A 24812-nucleotide genomic window follows, 5' to 3' on the forward strand; every position below is an offset into this window, starting at 1 on the left:
CAGGACAGGGAGAATTCTGCTGGAAAAAAAAATTCTCATCAGAGACAGATTGCTAACTATACTGGAAAGATGCTTGGTCACCATGTCTGCTCACACTGTGTGTTAAATCTTAGATTATGGTAGGTTACTGTAAGCCTATTCTCTTAGTACTTTTTTTAAAGTAGGAATGTTTTCATGACCAGGTCTTTAGGATTTGCTCTGTCTTTTAAAAGTTTCCTGATATCTGATAACTCTGCTCTTGATGAAGAGTTCTTCTGCTCCCACTGTGAGTCAGTAACACCAGATCTTCACCAAGAGGTGCTTTATTACAGGTGCACAGCACAGTAAAAAGCCTGTCCGGTTTGAGGCTTTCTGAAATGTCCCAGGAAGACTGAAGGAATGCTGGGTGCACATGTGGACATAAATCAGCAGAAACCTGTTGCCTGTCCTGTGGTCTTAAGGGACTCTTCATGATGGCAGGACAAGTGAAAGGTCTTGTTTTCTATCTAAGTTTTGTAGCACAGCTGATTTTGTGGTTCATTGTTTTCTCTCCTGCTTTCTTTTGTGATGTTTAATCTTGGGTACTCAGAGTCTTTAGAGTCACTCATGGTGGGCAGGAGGAAGGTAAAAAATGTTCCAGGGGACTCTTCCAGATCTGGACTGCCACTATGCAAGGGACTAATCTCATTGATTTGATCTAATCTACTATTTCTGTATTTCCAAACCACTCAGCCCTCATATATCTTTGTTATTAACTGTTTCCTTATATCTTGCTTCCAAGGGGATCTTCTGATGTCTAGTAGTATAGCTAAGTTAATGTAGTTACCTTTTCCTCAAAGAGGACACTGATTTCTTTTTGTTTTCCCAAGTTAGCTGCCTTTTAAAATGATACCTCTTTGAGAACTATCTTTCCTCCTCATTCCAAACAAATTTTCCAGTAACTGTCTGCTGGGTTCAAAAGTTACTGAGGAAGACAGACAGGTAGGTTCAGTGACAACACAATTTCATCAGCCTTGTTTCCTTGTTGTAGAATTTCTGCTAAAATCTGGATGGTAATAGGACAATTCTTCTATCCCTTTGTGATGTGCCTCTGATTTCTCATAAAATATTTAACTCATTGACATGGTCAAGACAGAGTGATGAACTATTCTGCAAGTATTAGGGAGAGCAAGCGTAATAGCTCTAGTGAGATTGCATGTCTTCATAAACATCCTGGTGATCTGTGCCATGAATTAGAGGTAAAACATAGGGCTGAAATAAATCTCCAAGGGCATTTTGCTGAAGATAATGACTCTTCAAAGTTCTCCTCTAACAATATACGGTCAAGCAAATGATGCTATATACATTATTCTTATAATTGTGCTGGATTTGAGTTCTTGAAAATCAGTTTGAAAACATGCTAGAAATAATTATGAAAAATCGTAAATAGACACTCCATTGACTAACAAACATGGCATATTCATATTCTAATGATAGCAACAGACAAATAAAAGGTTGACCACAGCTACTGTATCAGCACATCTCTGTTAATATGTTTATAGTTTATTACTTTGTTTTGATTACAGATCGTTTAATCTTCAGGTACTTTTAAATCATGCCATTACAGTGTCCTGGTGTAGCTAGCTGGTCAGCAGAAACTGTGATTTGTGGAACTGGTTTAGAATCCATTAATGTTTTCTGAAAAAAAGATAAAAAATAGTGAAGAAGTGATACAAGATAGTAGCTACAGCATATCTATTTGGTCAAAATTTAAAGGAAGTTTTACTCTCATAGCTCACTAAGGTCATGATTTGATTGTGTCCCAAATATGACAGTATTGTAAAATAATTGTAGTGAAGAACCATCTGGACACAACTGTGTGCCATGTGCTCTGGGATGAGCAGGGAGATTGGACCAGATGACCCACTGTGGTCCCTTCCAACCTGATCCATTCTGAGACTCTGTATGATTCTGTGAAGAAGCCAAATTAATAAGGGTAATATTTTTTCCTATGCCATAGCAGAGTCAACTTTGGTGAAATGTGCGTGTTGTGAATAATCATTGTGGTGTTTGCTCTCATGGCTGAAGAAGTAAATGTTAATGATACGGTGCAGGAATAAAATAAAGCTGCTTATGAGGTTTGTTTTTATTTTAATAACACCAGCTTCATTGAATCAAGCAAAGGTGAACTTCATACCCCGAATTTAATAAGAGGGCAATAACACTGACCTAGGAGTAGGGAAACACATAGTCATATGTTCCCAGAATACAGAATCACAGAATCACAGAATCACTAGGTTGGAAGAGACCTTCAAGATCATCGAGTCCAACCCACGCCCTAACACCTCAAGTAAACCATGGCACTGAGTGCTACATCCAATCTTCTTCTAAACACATCCAGGGATGCTGACTCCACCATCTCCCCAGGCAGACCATTCCAGTACTTTATCCCTCTTTCCATAAAAAACTTTTTCCTAATATCAAACCTACATTTCCCTTGGTGCAGAACAAGACTGTGTCCTTTGATTCTGTCAGTGCTGCCTGAAGAAAGAGACCAAACCCCCACCTGACCACAGCCACCTTTCAGGGAGTGGTGGATGGTGATAAGGTCACCCCTGAGTCTCCTCTTCTCCAGGCTGAACACCCCCAGCTCCCTCAGTGGTTCCTCACAGGGTTTGTGTTCCCAGCCCCTCACCAGCCTCGCTGGACACACTCAAGAGTCTCAACGTCCTTCCCAAACTGAGGGCCCAGAACCGGACACAGCACTCAGGGTGTGGCCTCACCAGTGCCAAGTACAGGGGGAGAGTGACCTCCCTGCTCCTGCTGGCCACACTGTTCCTGACACAGGCCAGGAGCCATCGGCCTTCCTGGCCACCAGGGCACACTGCTGGCTCATGTCCAGGCTGCTGTTAACCAGCACCTCCAGTCCCCTTCCTCCTGGCACTGTCCAGCCACAATAGTTTCCAATCCTGCAAAAATTGATTCTTGAGAGACTTCCTGAGTGAGACTGATTATCTACCTTTAATAACCTTCTATTTTTTGTGTTGAGGTTTTAAAATGCATACTTACTTTTGATATGCCCATTGTGTGAAGGATAGCTCTTCAGTCTGTTTAAAATCTATCTCTTGCTGGTTTATTTAATTTGTACTACTTATATCTGTCCTTCCAGATATGTACATATTCTTTCAATGAAAGTTTCAAATCTGCTTTGAAAATCCAACACTAGCTTTGCTGGATTTCAGCATTCTGTTTATCAAGTAAGAGACTTCAGTCTTCTAAACTGTCTTAATATTTTCTTTCCTGGAAAGTCTCTTCCCTCTCCTTAAGACATAAGCTTTTTGATGGGTAGTCTGACTGGAGATGAAATCTGGTTTTTTTGAGAACTGTATTTTTAGTCTATTCTTATCCAGAATTCTATTCTAATCCTGAGTGCTGTAATATAACATTACTTGTCAAAACATTCAAATACAAATCTAACCATTCATAAATCCAATACACAGTGGTTGATCAAAGGTAGTTTCAAATCACAGATTTTAGTGAAATATGTGAGTGAACTTACCCATCACTTAGTCAACTGCATTTCTGAAATGCCCCAAATATTGGCTGAGCATTTATTCTAAACTGCAGTAACATATTTAAAGAGGCTGCTTACCTGGTTTTGAGGAGCTTAACTATTTCCCTTCTTCACAGGGCCGTTTTTCAATGCTTTCTCCCTGGCATGGCCTGCCATCAGGTCCTGGTGCAGGATTGTTACACTGGCGGGTTCGAGTGCTCTCTCCGTTGATGCAGGTGGACCAGGCGCTCCAACAGCTCCAGCCTCCATCAGTCACAACTGGAATGAAGACATCATACAGGATTAGGCCATCCACCTCTTTCAAGGTAGACCATGACTCAACTCAGTTTTGGTGATTCTGCACATCATTGCAGCCTCCTGAGCACAACCCATCACAAAGATTTGACATTTAAAAATGCATTTGTCCGTGGCAGTGCTTAAGAACCCTGGGCTTTCAACATTTTTTGTCATGCTAGGAAACAAGCTCTGAGGTCCATTTTGGGCACCTGTGCGTTAAAAACCTGGCCCCAGAGAATGAATTTACTGCACAGTAAATTTTTTACGTTGTCACTTGTGGAACTGCATTCTTTTCCCTTTCCCCCGACGTAATATTAAACTAGCACAGTAATTGTGAAACATGATCATGTGCTAGCACACACTGAGTTTTTGCAGAAAACTGAAGACAAAATAATTTAAGACTTGGTGAGATTGCTTTTGCCTGAAATTGGTTTACCAGTACTGCACCAGGCTTCAATACTCTGTACTTAAATGAACTTTGTGTCACTCCCAGACACAGTAATATATGTGGGACAATGAACTTTAATTAGAGTACCTCCTTTATGGAAAGAACCCAGCAACTTACCTTACCTTCCACATGTATTTGACAGCAGTAGGCATAAAGGAGTGCTGTGTTCTTACAAAGGCTCATTTTGTCAGCATATTGTTAAAACATATATGTTCATTTTAGTTTAATTTGAGTGTTTACTCACCTTTCACTAATGTAGATTTGGGAATTTGACAAGCAATTCCCTTAAAATAACTTGAACACAGGCATGTACAGATTCCATCTACCAGCACAAGGGTGCCTCCATTTTTACAGGGCTCACATTTGCACACACTGTATTCAGTAATGTAGTCTTCAATTGCCCTTTCCAGATTTTGTTTCTTTAAATATGCATCTCTCATCTTAACTGGAACAAGTGTATATATTGGAGAAGGCTGTAGAAGGAAAAGCCCATGCATAACACAGAACTTCCAAAGTTCTGAATCCTTTTGATATAACCATCACTGGAATAAAAATCTGAAGAAACAGTTAAGATAAAGGCAATGTGTGAAAGTTGATTATAAACTTGGAATCTCCCCTCGATCATAGAACAAAAGCTTTCAAACTGTAAAAAGCCACAGCTTTGAAGAACCTGTACTTACTCGTTGCTGTATCACTACTGGAGCATCAACCAAAGATTTAGCCCACTCCATGTAATCCTCTACATCAACTGCTTTGGCTCCTCGCAGTAACATTTCTTTGATTTTAACTGAAAAGTCAATCTTCCCTCCCTCAACTAAGGAAAGGACATCGTCAATGACAGCATTATCATTCATTTCTGCTGCAGAAAAGAAAAAAAAAAGAGGGTGAAGCAGGTTGTTTAATGTCCATGCATCTGGAAGAACAGCTAGTGCAGCCTGTCCCTCTTTGTAAAATGATTATAGAGAGAACTCTTGGTTGTATCAGAATTCAATATCTCTTTGCTTATACCTCTTATATGGGAGGAAATCTTTAATTTTGCAATTAAATTAGAAAACTCTAGAAGGAAAAGAAAGGATAGGACAAACTGAGACACATTATGGAGATCACAGTCCTTTGATGTCGAGCAGAAGATAATGAATAATTCTACTGTATCCCCTGAGCTAAACCAAAAAAGGGCAGGAATTAGAATAGTAGGAGCTTTTGCTTCATAATTAAAATACAAGAGCAGAGCACTGAAAATAGTTCCCTCTTACGCACTAGTAGTAAATATCCTTCCCTTTTGCAATTTTTATTCCACGTGAAACAAAGCCCATCTCCAGGCACTTATGAGGAGCTGAGGGCAATAATGACAGGCGGGGAAACACAAACAAGGTAACCAGAGAAAGGGAACCCCTGCTTCGACTCCTCCCAGGCCTGTTCCAGCAGAGCCATTAGCCACGTAGGATGGGGCTGAGGATGAATCAGCAGCAAGATGAGTCAATGGAAGGGCTCTCTGAATGCAAAGAATGGCATTTTGTGATTGCATGAACTTAAATTCTTAGCATATATTTACAGGAGTGCCATTGAAAAGATAAGGGGAGTTCAAGGCGGCTTTGGGAGGAGCAAACCTGAAAAAATAAAGGGATAAAGGCAAAGAAAAGGAGACTGATTGCATATAGACAAATGACTGATCTGTGAGCTGCTGTGCTGTGTATTGTCCTTCATCTTTGCAGTCTGTCGTGGCCTACCATTAAATTCCATTCAAACTCTTTCCTAGGGTGAAGGGACTCTCTTCTGTGTGCATGCATGTGTATAGAGCCCTGTGTGCCAGCAGCTAGAGCTGGACAAGGGCTGATAAGCAACTGGTGTTTGTGGTGGCAGGCCCTAGAGCAAGTGACAATACATATGCCAGGGCGTCAAGCCAGACTAGCAGGTGAATATAGCGTAAGTGGCATGGGAGCCATGCCACTTACCAGAGCAGCTGCTGCTGTGGCCTAGATCTGGTAGCTTTCCATGATGCAGTGACAGCAGCAGTCAGCAAGGGACGACCAGCAGATGTCATCTATCTGGCCTTCTGTGAGACCTTTGATACAGTTCCACATGACTGCCTTATCTCTCAGCTGGAGACATATGGACCTGAGGGGTGGACTTATTGGTGGGCAAGCAACTGGCTGGATGGGCACAGTCAGAGGGTTGTGGTCATGGCTCTACGTCCAGGTGGAGGCTGGTGATGGGTGGTGTCCCTCAGGGCTCTATTTGGGACTGATTCTCATCAGTATCTTCATCAGCGATAGAGTGGGGTCAGGTGCACTCTCAGAAAGTTTCCAGATGACACAAAGCTGAGCCATTAACACAACAGAAGGATTGGATTCCATCCTGAGACACCCAGAGACAATTGAGAGGTAAGCCCACGAAAACCTTATGAAGTTCAGCAGGTCCAAGTGCAAGGTGCTACACCTGGGTCTAGCAACAGCAGGCCTGAGCACAGAGTGGGAGAAGAGCCTGTGGAGAGCAGCCGTGTCCAGAAGGGCTTGGGGGTGCTGTGGGTGAGAGGCTGCACATGGCCCAGCCATGGCACTCCCAGCCCAGAGAGCCAAACGTGTCCTGGGCTGCACCCAGAGCCCCGTGGGCAGCAGGGCAGGGAGGGGATTCTGCCCCTCTGCTCTCCTTTCAGGGCTCTCTAACACGAGGAAGATGTGGACCCTGTGGAGAAAGTCCAGAGGAGGCCACAGAAATGGATGGAATGCTGGAAGACGTTTCCTATGAGGGACAAGCTGAGAGAGACGGGGTTTTTCAGCCTGGAAAAGAGAAGGGTCTGTGGAGACCTCATTGCAGTCTTCAAGTACTTGAAGGGGACTTACAAAGAGAGAGGAGGGCAATATTTTCACTTGGTTAGGTACGGACAGAACAAGGAAGAGTGATTATAAACTAAAAGAGAGGAGATTTAGATTAGATGATAGAAGGAATTTCTTTACTCAGAGAGCAGGGAAGCAGTGGAACAGATTACCCAGAGAAACTGTGCCTTGTCCTGTAAATGTTCAAGGCCAGGTTGGGTGGGGCTCTGGACAGCCTGATCTAGTGTGTTGAACCCCTTTCCAATATGATGGGCTGGAACTAGATAATCTCTAAGGTCCTCTAAGGTCCTGTCCAACCCAAACCATTCTATGCTTTTATGTCTCCAGAGTGAGACAAGTGGAGGAGCTGGGTACTGGGTTTCTAGGCCAAATACTGGAGAGACCTCACAGTTCTGGGTATGAATGAGATCTTTTCTCATATGAGTGCACTTCTGTCTAAGGCAACTGGAGGTAAGATGGTCCAAGGGCCAATTGCTGTATCGACTGAGCCCCTAAGGCCAGTCCCTGGAGACATCCTCAGTCTGTGTGTGTCTTGGTATGCATCAGAGAGTCTGCACCAGCAATGGAAGTGTGGGCCTGGTGTTAGGTATCTCTGTTGCTAACAGGAGAGGCTAACGATGCAGTTGCTGGTTTGGCTGGATATTTAAGGTTATCTGAAGTTATCTGTACTGGTTATATATAAATATTGTGGGGAGACTGAAAGCGTGTGTTCCCTTGGACAAGGTGGCCTCCAGAGGACCTTCCCAGTCCTTAACTTTCCTGTGATTCTGTGATATTGCCCACTGAAAGACTTCCCCCTGATTAAATGGAGAGGAGAAAAAGATGAAACCATTTGTGCCGTTTGTGTTTGCCTGAGCACTGTCTGTATTTTGCCTGTATTTATTTGTGGCCAGTGATCTGTGTGTGTTTGTATGCATCATGCTGGTGTTCATGTGTGTGCAGGCTGGGAACACAGTCTCAGGCCTTCTTGACTTGGGAGCATGGAAAAATGTGAACCTCCCCTGTAGTGCTTCACTGGATTTGTCTTTCCCCTGACAGTAATAACTATATTGATTATTCAGGGGAAGCAGCTGGTGCTATTTTTTCTTAAGCAAAAGGTGTAATGTAAATCAAGAATATACTTACATTTGTCCTTCCTATGAATATTTTCACATTTACCACCATCAACATTAATATTGGCTTGTATGTTTTCATATGCAATATTGGCATCTAAGTGATAGCCAAGGCATTTTTTTACATCTTCTACAGTGATTCCTGGGAATAGAAATAGGTAATTAGATGGATTGAATAAGCATAAATAACAAGATATTATTATTCTTACAGAATACATTTCAGGACTATTGGAAATGTTTGTGGCTTTCTTCTTACCATTTATCTTTTACTTTTTCTTTGTCTATCTAATGAATATGAGGATGACTGTAATTGAAATGCCTGAACAGATGCAGGTGAGATCTGTAGTGACTAGGAAAATACAAAAAATGGATTTCTGCTTTTCTTTATCTAGTTGAAAGCAGGTTCAAGAAAATGGTTAAAGAAAATGGTTCCTTTAGGAACCATTTTTTTCCTTTTATAATATTGATATTTTGTATTTTGCAGTTGCTCAATATTTACTAATTTTATATGCTAAATTACTGAATTCTCTCAGTCTCTCTCTTCTAACCTCAACTATGTTTCTCCACTCCTTTTCCCCATAAAATTAATCAAGGCCACTGATGTCTTAAAAGTATGCTTTTTCCATTAATTCTAATCTACCTCTACCCACTGCTGTTTCCAACATCTCCTTTCTCTTTATTGAACCCAAACCCAATATCATCTGCCACTTCAGCACTGTATTCAGAAAGAATTTTGCTTAAAACTGGGACTTAAAAAGTCCAGAACTACAATCTCAAGGTGATGAACAGACTAATAGTGGGAAATGAAATTGACATATTTGTCCCGTGTCCCTTTTCATTGCCTGAATATTTGATAGTAATATTGATATTGCTGGTGCAAGCATCAGGTTTTCTGATTTTCTGATATCCAAAATCAACATGAGAATTGTCTTTTCTCATTTCATTCCCATGTGATCACTTTAATCCAGCACAAACTCACATATATCTGAACTGCCCATGAGGGAAGATTAAATTTCCACATTCCTATTTTAATGAGGGCATGGAATATTCCGGTGAGAATGTTGAGAGCTATGAAATCAATTTCAACACAGTCACATGCTCCATGTGGTTTCTAGAAAGCACTTCCATTTATTCCTTGCTTTTTGTCACCACTATACTCATAGAGTGACTGTACCACAAAAAGTTACCAAACAGGATTTAGGGTTTAGGCAGGTTTTCTTATCTTTGGACAAGATCTCTTGTGAACAATGCAGTTATTGCTAGTGTGTTCATGTGGTTTGTTTAAGGTTTCTTTGGCCCCCTCGGTCACAGACTTAAAACAGAGATTTCAAATAGTTTTGTAAATTGTGAAGTTGACTCTTTTCTCTGTAATCTCTCGTAATTCTGTAATCTCACTGGTGTGCCACAAGCATCATGCACTAATCTGCACTTTCTCAGTATTTTTCCACAAACAGAGATGTACCATCACATGTCTCTTTGAAAGTGTGGGAACTTGGTCGTAGCAAGGCCAACAGAAAGCATACCTAGTCGAGACATAGCATAATTATCCAGCACGTAAACAAGTTCGTATTTTCCTCCTACAGTTCCAGAGACTGCATAGTGAGTTCCATAGTCTTCTAGGAATTTGAAATACTCCCCCTTGTCATATTCAGCGGGCAGAAATTTTAAATCATCAAGGAAACTGTCTGTGAGACGAACATCACGACTCCGAATTTGGAACCTTCCCAACTGAATCTGTCCTTTTACGTGCAGAAAGGATTGGTTCTGAATGCAGGGAGAAAAAAGGAGAAGAGAGTGCCATTCTGGTATGCAGCACAGCACAAAAATCTATTCTGTTTTACTTGTAAAGAAGCTGCAGCACTTTTCGATATGGCATTCAACCTAGCAGTATGGAAACAGGACAAATTTGTTTTATAACAATTAGAAAGCTCTCTGATCTAAACTGAGGAACCAGCAAGACAGTTATTTTAGTTCTTCCAATTTAGAACTCTTCCCTTATTTCAGCAAGCCCTTTGTGATCTATTTGACAACAGGTGTCTTGAAGCCCGATACCTACTGAAAAGTGGCTTTTTGACTTTTGTAACATTGAAAAGTAGTTCTGCATGGCTTGCTAAATAGCAGAAGCTGCCCACTCAGGTCAGATGGAGTTTCCTCTTTGTTTATAGTCACAGCAGACCTAAGTTCTCTCTCTTTTTGGACCCCTTCCCTGTTATTCTCAGATTGTCAGAAGGAAGGGCACAGCTCCAATTAAAAACAAAACCCTCCTCACTGTTAGAAAGAAGAGCACAGTTCCAATTAAAAGCAAAAAACTCCAAACCAACATCATAAAAGGAAAATTAATGAGGAAAAAACCCTCCATATTATGTATTTGAGCCATACATACATTGTAAATCTAGAACTAACAACTGATATTTTTGTAAATTTCACTCCCGGTGATTTTATATCATATTCTAAGTTAGGACTTAGCTACTGCCCATAACTTGGGAAATAAAATCTTGTGAAATAGTTGTACTTAAGAGTCTAAGGGAGCACATGCCTTCTAAACCCCATTATTATTTGCAGTATTAATGTGACTCCCTTAATAGTAGTGCCCAATAGGAGGTATGAAAAAGGGACCTTGCTCCTGACCATTATGTTTTCCAGCACCATTAAAAGGATCTTAAACTGCTGACTCAGATGCTGCTTAAGACTGGCAGAAATCTTCAGGTACCTAAATCACTGTGAGGAAATGTTTGTAGGTGCAGTACTCCTGCCAACCAGCATACACAGTTTCTCGCCAGGTGCCTCCAGACACCTCCAGGATTATGGAGGATTTAACTTTCAGGTGGGCCCTGGAGGGTTCTCATGCAGGGACTTTCACTCCACTACCCTGGAGCCCTGTGACTTTGCAGTGATAGAACTCTTCTTGTGAAAGGTTGTGACTCATTCTCTGAACTGATCTCTCAGCAAGGATTTGAGTCCAAAGCTCCTATCACAAACCACTAGACTATAAGCAGACATTAAAACCCCCTGAGCTATAGAGCTTGATCTTTTATGTCTGTGAAGATTCATGATTTGAGGTTTAAATGGTTTGTTTCCATCCCAGGAAAGGTCATACCGGTACAAAGGCAATGTTGGGTTCAGCTTATCTTTATTGTGCAGATCTTTGTCTTCAGCATTATTTCAATTAATGAGTGATAAAACTTAGTTTAGCTTTCCCTTATATCTGTTCAACCTCCAGAGCTCTGAATAGGCCCTAGGCAACAAGACTTACAAACCTGATAACATTAGTTGAGGCAAATCTAGTATTCCTTGCACATGGTGTACTTCAGCTCTATGGAGTTGATATGCCTTGTATATGGTGACATATTGTAGTCACAGACCTTGGCAAAAAGTGTGGAAAATTGTAACCTGATCAGTTAATTCCATTAGCACACAGCTGCTGGATTAGGCCATAATGTGTTCTGCTCATTTTGGCTGAGGAAAAGGTTAATTTTCTTCACAGTGGCTAGCATGGGACTATGTTTGGGTTTTTTGCTGAACACAGGTTTGATAATGCAGAGATGTTTTTGTTACTGCTGGACATTGCTTACACACAGCCAAGACTTTTTCTTCTTTTTGTACTGCTGTGCTGGCAAGGAGGTTGGGGCTGCTTGAGAGGGTGGGGGGCAGGTGACTCAAATTGATCCAAAGGATTTTTCCATACCTTATGACATTGGGCTCTGTAGATAAAGCAGGTTAAAGAAGGAAGAAAGAGGGGGATGTTTTGGAGTGATGGCATTTGTTTTCCCAAGTCCAATTTACGTGATAGAGCCCTGTTTATCTGGAGGTGTGTGAACACCTGCCTGCCTGTGGGAAGCAGTGACACAATTCCTTGTTTTGCTTTGTTTGTGTGCATGGGTTTTATTTTCCTGTTAAACTTTATCTCAACCCAGGAGTTCTCTTGTTTTTACCCTTCCAATTATCTCCTCAAGGCTGCTGGTGGGGGAGTGAAGCAGCAGCTGCCTGGGGCTTATCTGCTGCCTGGGATTCAACAACAGCATGTCTAACATCACTTTTTGTGAGCTATTTCATTTTGACCTCACTAAATGCTGAGGCTACTTTGCTATCAAATAAAATGGGGTAGGGTCATTTCACTGTTTCAAAGGGCAGGTAGAGGTATGGCTTATGCACAATCCCAAAATGGGCTTCCTTTTCTCCAGAGTGTCTGCAAGAACATTCCTTCGAACATGCTGTGGGGAAGTGCAGGATGGGCATTGCTTATGAGAACTAGCACTCACTTAAGTTGTGCCAGCGAGCTAGTAAGCTGTGGATTATCTTTGTACCAGTGCTAGTGCCTGTTCCCTATAGCCCTGGCTAGTGTATTAGTACACAGGTACCCACATATCTGAGATTTGACCTTTTGGTCATTATTCCTAAAATTTATTTTGTGTTTATGTAGTGTAGGCCTACTCAGTGGCAATTTTTCATTGTAGGACTTGATCTAATTTGCCCACATTGCACTGGCTCAGAGCTGCTCTTTAATCAGGATGAGACCAGACATCTTGATCCTTTCTAACACCAAAGCCCTGATGAAGATAAGGGTGCTTGCTAGTCAAAGATAAACAGTGGGAAAAAGAAGATACTTTGAGTTGCCATTTGGCTGTGTCTGAAATCTTAACCCTATTGTCACCAGTATTTAATTAAAAAAATTTTTAAAAAAGCAGCAGCTGCCTAGAATACTTAGATTATTATTGCCTAATTCTAACACTGTATAAACTGTACCATTTGTAAAATAGTTACATTGAAACATTTAGAAGAATTAATCTCACCCTTTCTGTGTAGCTTTGCAGGATGGAATTAAAAGTATAATTCTTTCTGTAGTCATATTTGAAATTTCCTTCTGAATCATTTTTGTTGCTCCCATCAGTAGGTGTGTACTTCAGAGAGGCGTCAACACTAAAATGTTTGTGTTTTTCTATGTAAACCTCTTGTAACATTTTCACACGATCATGGTAGTACACAGATGAGAAAGTTTTGTCTGCTTTTGTCTGAGAAAAGATAGAGAAAAGGTTGTATGAGAAAACAACAGGCAGTTGTTGAAAAATCTATGTAGCATGTTAAAGCTTTACTTTTTACAGAACATATCAACGCATTTTCTTACAGCTCCTTTTTCTTTTAAACCAAAACAAATGGAAATAGCACTCCCTCCGCAAACTACCTCATTGGGATCAGCTCAGTGGTTCAAAAGTGAACAGAAAGCTGCAGTGACAATAATTTAGTGACTATTAAATCTCAGCATGTAACACTGTAAAAGTAATTTATGTGTGTCAACAGTCCCTTTGTAGTGTCTACAGCTTCCTTGTGAGGGAAGAGGAGAGGCAGACACTGATCTCTGCTCCCTGGGGACAGTGACAGGACCCGAGGGAATGGCCTGAAGTTGTGCCGCGGGAAGTTTAGTTTGGATATTAAAGAAGTTTCTTCACCCACAGGGTGGTTGGGCACTGGAACAGTTCCCCAGGGAAGTGGTCACAGCACGAGCCTGGCAGAGCTCAAATAAGCATTTGGAAAATGCTCTCAGGTGTGACCCTTGCAGTGTCCTGTGCAAAGCCAGGGGTTAGAATCAATGATCCTTTTGGGTTCCTTCCAGCTCAAGAGATTCTATGACTCTATGTGAGGAATAATAGTCTCTCCTTCCTAAAATAGAGTTAAAATTTGCTAAAAGCTCCTGACTTCTGAAATAAGTCAGAATTATGATTCAGCCTTCTTTTATTACAGGAAATAATAACTAATCCAGTTATTTTATTATAGTTTAGCAGAACATCACATTTTAGCAACTGAAAATTGTTATACATCATAACCAAACATAACCAGAGATCTCTGGGTCAGATTTACTCATTTCAGGAAGGATCTGCTTAAAATTGTATTTGTTGTGTCAAGTTCCTACTTAGAGTAATTTAGAAGGCAAAATTGTGCCCTGATTTCTGAAAAGTGTCTAACATTTTTTTCAGCAATCATCAACATTTTTGGTGTTCAAACCTCACTGAAAGTCATAGTCTGAGATTTAAAAGAAAAAAACATTTTTTTTCCCCAATGGGACAGAGAAAATTATCACTAGTTGAAAAAAAAACAAGTAGGACCAGAATATTGTATTATTATGTCTGCCTTTTTATCAGAGTCTTTTACATGTCCTTGAAAATGTAGCTTATTTTTGTCTTCTACCTAGTAAAAGTTGGGTATTGTAATCCTTTCTGTACATCTTCTGTTCATTTCTTCTGCTCATGTTTCAAACATTCCAGAAAAATAGTTCCATTCATTGTGCAAAGGTGCAGCACAAAGACGTGGGAATTTGTCTGGCATAACTGAGCTTGACTGCCAAAGTAAATGATAACATAAACTCTTTTCCTTTAGCACAAGCTTGAGCCTGAAAAGCTGCTGTCTGGCTCAAGAGATGTCCTGAGCCTTCCAAGAGTATTCCAGGAGCTGGCATTCAGTAAGGCACATGACATCTTGCAAGGGATTCACACTCACATCGTAAGAGAGGGCAGCCACGTTCCACGGCTTGCGGTAGTACGTCCGTGTGTTCCCATCACGCACCCGCTCACAAAGACCATTGAAAAAGTCATTGTCAAATGGGCTGGCCATTGGCTGCATCCCTAAAACATTGATTCTACAAGAGAAACACAAGGGAAGTTGTACTCAAAAGGAGTGTGTCAGCACGCATGATCTGTAGACTGGCAAAGCTGTGTTCTGTCAGAGATGGAAACTAGAGCTGTGGAACTGGATCTTGCTCCATCCAAGCAACTTGTCTCATCTCTTGTGTCTTCTCATCTGTGTACTGGAGTTAGTTACATATTTGGTAAAGTTCTTGAAGGATCATATATGAGAAATAAACAAATAAACAACATAAAACCTTAAACATGGTGAAAACCTTAGGCATAAAAGGAGGTAAAAACCAGTTTTCCTTACCAACATATTTGTGAGAAAAAACATTTTTTCTTGACAAGTGCATCTGTGAGAAAGCATTCCTTGTAGACTTAAAATGTGCATCTCAACAGCCATATGTATTTTTAATAACTCCTATTAGTTTATTTGCTGGTAGGCGCTTGTTTATCAAGCCTGTACAGCATCCATCAAATGTTTAGAAGGAATATACAGCTACTCCTATCATTGACTCTTCTTGCAGGGTGTGACCTGGTGGAATGGCAGCATTTCCTGGAGTATTAGAGAGGAAATCTAAACCATTACAAAACCAGGGAGGCAGGCACATCAGCTGTATGCCTCTAAGCATCTATATACTGATGTACAAGAAATACTTCCAAAAATAACTCCTTGGAGGATTCTGTATAGTTTATTTGCCCTTTTGTGCATGATTCATACATTTCAATCTTTTCAGCATTTCCAATATTTACATCTGGCAAATGTATGTGCACCTTTCTGAGTGTAGAAAGTGGTAAGCAAGCCATCAAAGTTGCCAGATTATGTCATTATTGAATCTCTATAGAACACTTTTTCATGCAAGAGTTTAGTAAGATTGTAATAGAAGCTTCTAAAATTGCATTTATGCTTGGTTTACTTCCCCATGCTAAAAACCCAGCATTTTTGCTCTTGCAGAGTAAGAAATTAAATGAAAAGGATGCATAATTTTCATAAAACACACTCTGGTGCAGTAATATACTTTTATCTTCTGTTCAGTTTGGATTGCTGCCTTCTAACTCTATTTGTAGGTAAAAAATATGTCACATTTTCTTTTTGTTAGAGATGAAAGAAGTCCAGCAGGGTCTGAGAACAGAAAGATTAATTTTCAACTTAGATCAATGATGAACGCTCCTGTAAACAACAAGTATCAGGAAGTGGACAATGAAATACTGGAATTGAACTGTGCATAAAGTGTTGTGCAGTAAGGCATCCCATTATATAAATAGTCAAGAGATATTTTCTCCCTTTAAGACACGCATTTGAGCAAAGTAATTGACAATTATTGATTGGTTGTGAAGAAATATTATTAGAAACAAATCTATGTACCTATAAAATTTACATTTAAATAAAATGTAAGTTTATTCATGTGGCATGTATGTATGATTCCGTTTACTAACACTATGATCCATTTACACTGTCTGTAGTGCATATTACACTGCATGTTTTATCCTCACAAGTATACAAAATAAAATGGTAGTTAAGTGTTCTTGCAAAGGCTGCTTAGCATTTCTGGATACAAATGCTACCATGAATTCATATTCCACTTTTGGGAATGTCACTGTGACCCAGTTTTTTCAGCTGGCTTTGGAGACAATCCCAGACTCTTCACTAGGCCCTTTTACTACATACCCTTGTCCTGCAGTCCTGCCAACTTCAGACACGTCAATGTCGTGGTTGCGGCATGGTGACCTTGGGTCAGACTCACAGTCATCTTCATCAGAAAAGTCTCCACAGTCATTATCCACATTGCACACAAGTCTTCGCTTTATACATCGGCCTGGTCGAGGAATAAAACATTGCCTGAATGCACTTCCATGGAGATGGACTTTAAATGGCACCCTCAGCTACTCTTTGTGAAGGTCTTCCTCTGTGTATATTTCTACTGTTGTCCTGAAGGATTAAAATCCTGTGCTTTCCCACTTTCAAATGAAAAAACCTGCATACTACTGTTATTTGTAAGTTAGTGGGATGACTGAGAAAAGTAAATTGCAGGAGAACTGCTGTAATCTGAAGAAAATCATTGCAATCTAGACTGTTCTATAATAAAATTCAAATGTTTGGTTGGTTGGGGTTTGCTATTTGTGTTAAGAGAATACAGGGAAATATCAATTCAACATCAACAAAAAAATCTTTCTCAATAAATTAAATTGTTGCTGTTTGGCCTATATTATTTGAATAATATGGACATGTAGTGTCCAAAACTATAGTGATTTGTGCTCTAAAGCAGCAGGGAAGTAGTAACTTTCCTGAGTTTACATATGATGTAGTTTTACAAAGATGGTTGTTTTTCCCTACAGGATTTAAAGACTTTAGTAAATTACTTGTAGCATAATAAATCAACATTTTGATATCATCACCTTCACCTGTAAATGCCACACAATCTCTGTGAACTAGTAGTTAAACGTTTACTTTCTAATTTTTAATTGCTTTATTTGCACTTTTCAGTGTTTGAGTTAAAAGCAATACAAAAATTGGCTTGGAACTTCAAATTCATTTACCATCATTGTGTTTTTCTTTTCACTAGTTTTTACTACTATTAACTTTTCCTATTTTATTTTGATTTCTGCTGAATCTTGAGCACTACATTTGTATGCCTTTGTATCGCTTTACAAATTTATATCTTATTTTGCATCTGGGTGCATGCTGGTCTCCAGCTAACATCTGTCATGCCAGTGAGATTGGTAAATATCTGCATCCATTCTGTTGAGATTCCTTCAGTCCTAGTTTGTTTTTTTCCTGGTGATTTTTTGTAAAACCTAGTGATCCAGTAGCAAGTTAAGGTAGAAGAAGGGATATGGTCAGTATGGTGCTTCTAACCATGGAGTAGAAGCTACAGAAGAATTTAAATTAGGTGCAAATTAAAATGGAAGATGAGAGGAATGTACCCCTTATTAAGGGGTTTTATATAAGGGGTTTTGCTGCTGTGGTTTTGGCATTGTGGTTTTGTTCCCACCTGTCCATGGACTGTTTTTGAGTGCTAGCATGAGGCTGATGTAACTTATTCACAGAACTAAAATGTGGTTTCTGAGTTACTGCTTTACTTGCTATGGCATGAAAGCAAAACCTACCTGAACTGCACTGAAAGTCAGCACCACAGTTTGGCTCTGGGTCTTCAGGGCAGGCTTTGCTAGTTTTGCAGGTTTGTGTGTCTCCTAGGGCCTCCAGGCATGCTTTTCCACCAAACTGCCCGAATCTTTCAATACGTCTGGAGCGAAACTTGAAAGAGAAAAAACACTGTTAATGTTGTTCAGAGAGAAGAGAACTGTACCAGAACTTATGGGTTTCCAGCTGAACTTAGAGCTTTTCAAAACTAAACACCTTTGGTGAAGTTTTTGTTGAAAATCCACAGGCAAAATTAATGAATAAAATAACATTGAAATAATAATTATGATTAATAACACTTAGATAGTATGTAAAGATGCTAATTTTCATTATTTAGTTTACTAAATAGTGTGGAAATGAATAATTTATATTTTCATATATGTTTTCATATATGTTTTCAAATTTTTGATGTTTTAAAGCCCTGAAAGAAACTCCCCTAAGAAAATAAAAATTTTCTGTGGAAAAGAAATTGTGGTGGGGTTTTTTTCGTTTTTTTTTTTTATTTGTTTGTGGAGTTTTTTGTTTGTGTTTTTTTTTTTATTTAAAAAGGAAAGGATGTTTTGAAAAATAAAGTTTTAAGCATAGATAATTTCTATGAAAGTTTTTCATAGATACTTTCTATGAAAAAGCCTTTGTGAATGAGAACACTTGAGCAGTATTTCACAACTGGTTGTAGTATTCTCTTAGTCTATGGCTTCAAATCTGACATTATTATGGGTTTCATCAAATCATGAACATACTTAACATTATTAAGAGCTGAAATCTGACACTTTCTGATAACCAACAGGCAGACAGATATCCCTTTGGTTGTGACTTTGGAACAAAGACTTGCAAGTTCAGCTTACCCTTTGATTGGTGCACGGGTCGCAGGGCCCCCACGCGCTCCAGCTGCTCAGTTTGCAGTCTATTGGAGATGGAGCATTCAATTCCCTTGTTTCCCTGTGGAAGGCTTTTTCTGAAGAGCTGTCAAAGAAAACATTCCAGTGCAGTCCTGGGCAGTATACTAAAATCACATGTAAGTTTGTATTTAAACCATAGACTAATATTTTGGAAGCACCTTCAAGCTGATTTCTGTTTCACTTTCATAGCAGTACTCAGATGTATCAACAGCTGCCTAATCTTAAATTCTTTGGTGGTTTAAAATTACATTAAAAACAACTTCGAAGACTTAATAAGCCAGGTCTTTCCTCCTTGTTTAGATCTTTGTGCATACAAATGCTTTTCTGGTGGGTCATGTTATTGAAGAGAAAGAAGCGATAATACACAGAAAACATCTGCACTTTCCTATTCAGAGAGTGGTTGTGCTCTCCAATATGTGAAGCTAAAGACTCACACACAGCAGCACATCTCAAATGGATGTAGCACTTCAATACATATTAGTGATTTTAGCTAATTGACTTTTATGGTGTTGCTCTTAACCCTGCATAAAAGCATAAATGCCTTCCAGAATTGAAAGAAATCTCATAAACAAAAGTATTACTTGGTAATGGGATAACTCACATTGCTAGAAAACACAGACATGTTTAGCTTCCTTACTATTGTTCAGCTTGCCAAGTTGAATACTCCTGCAGTTAGGCCTATTTTTTTGAGAGTGACTTGTCATCTTGGTGCTCAGTTTTTAATACAATCAAACTTCCAGTTCTCGGTACATGTAAGGCCATTACTTAATAGAAATCAAGTTTCTTTAAAGTACCCACTGGTAGATGTTAAAAACTGCTGCATTATAGCATAAACTTGATTTATATCAAGTTTAAAAGCCAAGGCTATTAGTGGTGATCTTATCTTCAGTGGTAAATAGCAAAGGAATAAAGGAGCATTGAAGTATGAATTGCCTTTTTTATTCTCAGTAACTTATTCCATTTTGGCTTTACATGATGATTATTCATTCTCTGTGAAGCAGTTCTCTCTGCCTCTCTCCCAGTTAAGGCCCTTGCCTCTGCTCTACAATGCGACCTTCCTTGCTGAGCCCAGCTGGTTGGCAGATCCGCAGTTCCTGCAGTGTGAGGTGCCAATGGGTTTCACTGTAGGCAGGGCTTTGCCCTCTGCTCTTTGACCTCCTTACATCATACAAATATCACAGGAGTCCAAACAAACGAAACCTGATTCCATAAGATTAAGAAATTTGCAGTTTGGACAACAAAGACATAGCAGTAGATCCAACTTTCTGTTGCCATTTATTCTATTTTAAATTTACATACGTACTAAGTTGTTATTCAGAAAATAAATCTACCTCTTTTCAGCTATCAAGCCTTAACCAGCTTAGGGATCACAGACTTGCCCAAAATTTTGCCGTGACAGCTATTAAACATAGAAATAGGCTACCCAGGAAATGGTAGAATGCCCTTCCTTGGAAATATGCAACACTATTGTCAGGACTCCTTGATAAGTTAATCAAAAGCCCTGCTTTGAACAGGAGATCTCCAGAAGTTCCTTTCAGCATAGACTTTTCAATGTATTCAGCCATTCTGTGAAATTCTGGAAAGCTGGGTTGTATTTGTAATTTGATGTAGCTCCCTAGCCTCTTCAAAACCAACTGTTCCATCCATAAATAGGTCATCTTACAGGTACCCCATACTAAGCAAGTAATTCCTAAAAAGTTCCTGTACAATTTTCCATTATTTCCCACCACTCAGCATGACAGTAACATCAACAGTGAGAAAAAATGAGAATCTACTGCCCTGGTAAGTGGACGAGAATCAGCTTGTTCCTTACTGTATCTCCAGGATGCCTTTCCATCTTCTTACTGATGGAGGACTGAAAACCTCTGAGTAACAATTCTATTCTGGCATCTTGGGTTGGAGACTGACAGGTTGTCCTTAAAGACAGTAGGAGTGAGAAACCTTAGATGCTAGACCTATAGGATACATTGACACATCTGATGCGGTGTCTGGAAGCAGATAGTTATCTTATTCCTAGCAATTACCAAGTATTCTGATGTTAGACAAATTTACATTGAAGTATATTTCTGAACTGTTACATTATTGCTGTAAAAATAGAGCCAAAACCCTTACAGGCAATGAGGATTAATCATGGAAAGCAGCCATGTGCCTAAAAATACAATCAAACTCAAGCTACTTCACATCCTAAAGATTTCCCCAGAGGTTGTTGTAAGGCATTATTTAGAGTCTAAAGTAGAAATCACAGGCAGAAAAGACTGAGTTGAACTCTCCAATGCAAATGGAAGCCTTGCCATCAACAGTCTGCAAACTAAAACTGATGGTAAACTCTGAGTGACTTTCAGGTAGCAGTATTTTTTCACTTAATGAAAGATCCTTTTCCAATCTAAGTGATACTATCATTTTATAGTCCTAATTAGCAATTAATAATAATCACAATTTAGCAACTTTACCAAGAATATTCATTGAATGATGTACACACATGCATGGGCCTTTCCAGCAGATTGTATGAGGTTCACATGATTTGCTGCAGATTTAGCTTTAGGGTTTTGAATTTACTTGAGGTTAGATAAACAAAACTAAAAAATAATTGGAAAAATCTCATTGTAAATGATTCTTAAACTCTGAAACACCACTAATGCATCCACATTTTGATTAAGATCATCTGGGAAATCAAAGGGACATATATTCAACAACATTGTTTACAAGAATCAAGATACTGCAAAAATTTGCAAACTTGTCACCTCCACATTAAATTTGAAGAAAAAGTCTTACTGGAGAACCACATTGAAATAGATGCTAAGTCACACAATTTAAATAGGAGAGGAGGTAAAAATATTTCAGCTACTGAAGAACACCACTGAGGGTGACAGTGGAGAGCACGAACTTCAGGGGTGGGCATGGAATTCAAAATACCTTCTCTGCTATTCTTTATTGAGAGGTTTGAGGGACAGAAGAGTACTCTTTGGAAAGCAAAAGCCATTTCACAATCAGTACACAGAACAGTTTGCACCTTGTCTTGGATTGCACAGTACTCTCTAAATACCCGCAGGCCACACTGCTCTGGTGGTTTGTTGTTGAGTCATACTTCAAAAGAGACTTCACTGCTGACTTCATCAGTTACAAAAGGGATGACTCAAAAAAGAGTCTTGATTTGATAATTATCACTCACCAAGAAATAAGGTACCTCTCTCTTGAATTTGAAGACATGATAGCATCACATGAGAGCATAACTTTGCCAACAGTAATTGCTAGCACCATACTAAGCTGCACAGCCTTGGATATGCTGTGGGGCCAAGCTGCTGGCCAATATTGCCTGCTGTGGATTCTCTCTAATAATCAAATCTTCTGTCTGGACCATTTCTAACTGAGCATGCTAAACCTGTGCTTTAATTAGATCTGAATGTTAAAATAAAAATAACCATCAAAACATAAGAATCAAGTGCTTGCCCAATCTAGTGGCCTTCTATGGTGGAATGTCTCCATCAGTGGACAAGAGAAGGGCTGCGGATGTCTTTTATGTGAACTTCTGTACAGCCTTTGACATGGTCCCTCACAACATCCTTCTCTCCGAATTGGAGAGAGATGGATCCAATTCCATACTGATAGATGGGTAAGAAAGTGGTTTTATGGTAACATCCAGAGGTTAGTGGTCAATGGCTTGGAGTCCCAGGGACATCTGTGACAAGTGGTGTCCCTTGGATCCATATGATGATGAGTGTTATTTGGTATCTTTAATAATGACACAGATAAAGGGATCGAGTGCACCCTCAGCAAATTAGCAGATGACACCAAGCTGAGTAGTGCTGGTGACACTTGTGAGGGATGGGATGCCATCCAGAGGGACCTGGATGAGCTTGAGAGGTGGCCCTTGGGAATGCGATGAGGTTTAACAAGGACCAAGTGCTGGTGCTGCCCCTGGGCTGGGACAGCCCCTGGTGCCAGCCCAGGCTGGGCATGAGCAGCCCCAGAGCAGCCGTGCCCAGAAGGGCTTGGGGGTGCTGTGGGTGAGAGGCTGCACATGGCCCAGCCATGGCACTCCCTGCCCAGAGAGCCAAACGTGTCCTGGGCTGCACCCAGAGCCCCGTGGGCAGCAGGGCAGGGAGGGGATTCTGCCCCTCTGCTCTGCTCTGCTGAGACCCACCTGGAGCCCTGCATCCAGAGCTGGGGTCCCAGCACAGGAACCACAGGGACCTGTCAGAGAGTCCAGGGGAAGCCACTGAGATGATCAGAGCATGGAGCACCTCTCCTGTGAGGAAAGGCTGAGAGAACTGGGATTGTTCAACCCAGAAAAGGGGCAGCATAGGAATGACCTCACTGCAGCCATCCCACATCTGAAGGGAGCCTACAAGAAAGATGCAGAAGGCCTTTATACAAGAGCATGGACTGACTGGATAAGGGGGAACAGATTAAAAGAGAGTAGGTTTAGATTAGATGTTAAGAGGAAGTTTTCTGTAGTGAGGTGTTGGCACAATTTGCCCAGAGGAGTTGTGGATGCCCCATCCGTGGAAGCATTTAAAGCCAGACTGGATGGAGCTCTGAGCAACCCTGTCTCATGAAAGGTGTCCCTGTGCTCAGCTTGCAAATGACAAATTTCTGATAGAGCAGCTCTTTAGTTTTTTTTCACATGACTATTTGATAGGGACCAGGCCTTCCTTCTCTGTGACAGCAGCTCTCTGCCCACAGAGGGCAACAGACTACTTGCCCAGGTGTTTTCCTGGGGAAGGCTGTGAGAAGATCAGAGGAAAGAATGAGTAACAATTCTTATCTCCACTTGCTGCACCTGTTGTTGTGCATATGTGGAATGTGTTATGGAGATTTGTTTACCAAAGGGTGATTTCCTAACTGGACACTGGATAGTGTTTTGAGGGATTGACCAATTAGGTCAGAGCTGTGTTGGAGTGTCTGTAAGGGCTACGAGCTTCTTAACAAGTATAATATAATATAGCTGAATAAAGCAATTGATCAGCCTTCTGCAGTCACGCAGTCAATGCTAATTATTACCCAGCTCTGGGCCTGGGGCAACAGTTCTCCTCCTAGAGATACTTGCAGTGAAAACACAAAAGCTGTATTTCCAAAGATTAGAAATAGGCAGTCTAGGAGACTTTAAATATTAAGAGGAGTACTTTCAGCACAAAATTGTTCAGCTTTAGGAAGAAATAGATTGAGATTAGGTATTTTCACACAGCATGCAACAGAAAAAAGGTACCTGAGCTTTACCTGCCTGCAAAAATATGCCTTTAGCTACTTCAACAGGCACCTTTATTGTGTCACACATATCCAAAATAAAGAGATAAATCATTGTTTTTTGACTCTTCAAAATACAGCAAGAAGTAGGGTTTTTTTCATAGAATATCTGAGCAAGGTACCATTAGAAATATCCACACTGGATGTTTATGCTCTGTGTCAGAGAAACGAAACAGTGGAGACAGCTGCAGAAGAAAAGGAACACTTACCTTCTGCTTTCCTGCCAAACTGAGGCAACCGTCTCCACATTGCATAGTGTGGCTATAAGCTGCAGAATAACATGCATGGTTCTCATTTTGTAGGTGAACAGGCTGGAATTATTGTGACTGAATTTGTAGTTTATTTATTTGGTCCTTTAGTTATTTATTACCAAGAGAACAAACAAAAAGCAGTGTGTACTGAAGAATGCCAGTAACTGCCCAAAACTGCCTTACTGTAAGTGCTCTAAAGTCCACTTTTCAGAAAATTCCACTTTTTCCCTGAATGGGAAATACTGTGAAGCACTTGCAAGGTTAAAAATAAACCAATTTTGTTTAACAGTACCTTTTGAATATAGGAAAGACGTTATGTAAAGGAGCCATTAACTGCCTAGTGAAAAAGTTGTAACTGTGACTGATGTAAAGAACAAATGGTTCCTAAAGCAGAGCTGTTTACAAGAGCAAGTTCAGTGCATAACAGCTTTGGAATCCTCATTTGGAGTACTGCAGG

At 40.2% G+C, this 24812-nt stretch overlaps 1 protein-coding gene across 1 annotated transcript; it reads right to left on the reverse strand.

Moving 5' to 3' along the window:
- Positions 1-1501: 1501 nt before the first annotated feature.
- On the reverse strand, positions 1502-24420 carry C9 (complement C9). Its single transcript, XM_063180450.1, has 12 exons — positions 24314-24420; positions 18807-18924; positions 17928-18075; positions 16489-16636; positions 14692-14830; positions 12993-13211; positions 9726-9966; positions 8216-8344; positions 4937-5115; positions 4501-4729; positions 3611-3790; positions 1502-1656 (listed from the first exon to the last, which is right to left on the reverse strand). Exons 1-11 carry the CDS (start codon positions 24397-24399, stop codon positions 3630-3632), a joined length of 1797 nt encoding a protein of 598 aa, XP_063036520.1. The 5' UTR covers positions 24400-24420; the 3' UTR covers positions 1502-1656; positions 3611-3629.
- Positions 24421-24812: the final 392 nt, after the last annotated feature.

The sequence above is a fragment of the Melospiza melodia genome, chromosome Z (genome assembly GCF_035770615.1).
Source record: "Melospiza melodia melodia isolate bMelMel2 chromosome Z, bMelMel2.pri, whole genome shotgun sequence".
Taxonomy (NCBI): domain Eukaryota; kingdom Metazoa; phylum Chordata; class Aves; order Passeriformes; family Passerellidae; genus Melospiza; species Melospiza melodia.

What these genes read in the sequence shown, in the direction of transcription:
- C9 (XM_063180450.1), bottom strand. Translation starts at nt 24,399, where the DNA reads ATGAGAACCATGCATGTTATTCTGCAGCTTATAGCCACACTATGCAAT. An exon ending in GGCAGGACTGCAGGACAAGG is followed by an intron (nt 14,831 to 16,488) that starts GTATGTAGTAAA and finishes TTTCTCTTGTAG; the next exon opens with AATCAATGTTTTAGGGATGC. An exon ending in TGGCTGCCCTCTCTTACGAT is followed by an intron (nt 13,212 to 14,691) that starts GTGAGTGTGAAT and finishes ATCTTTTCTCAG; the next exon opens with ACAAAAGCAGACAAAACTTT.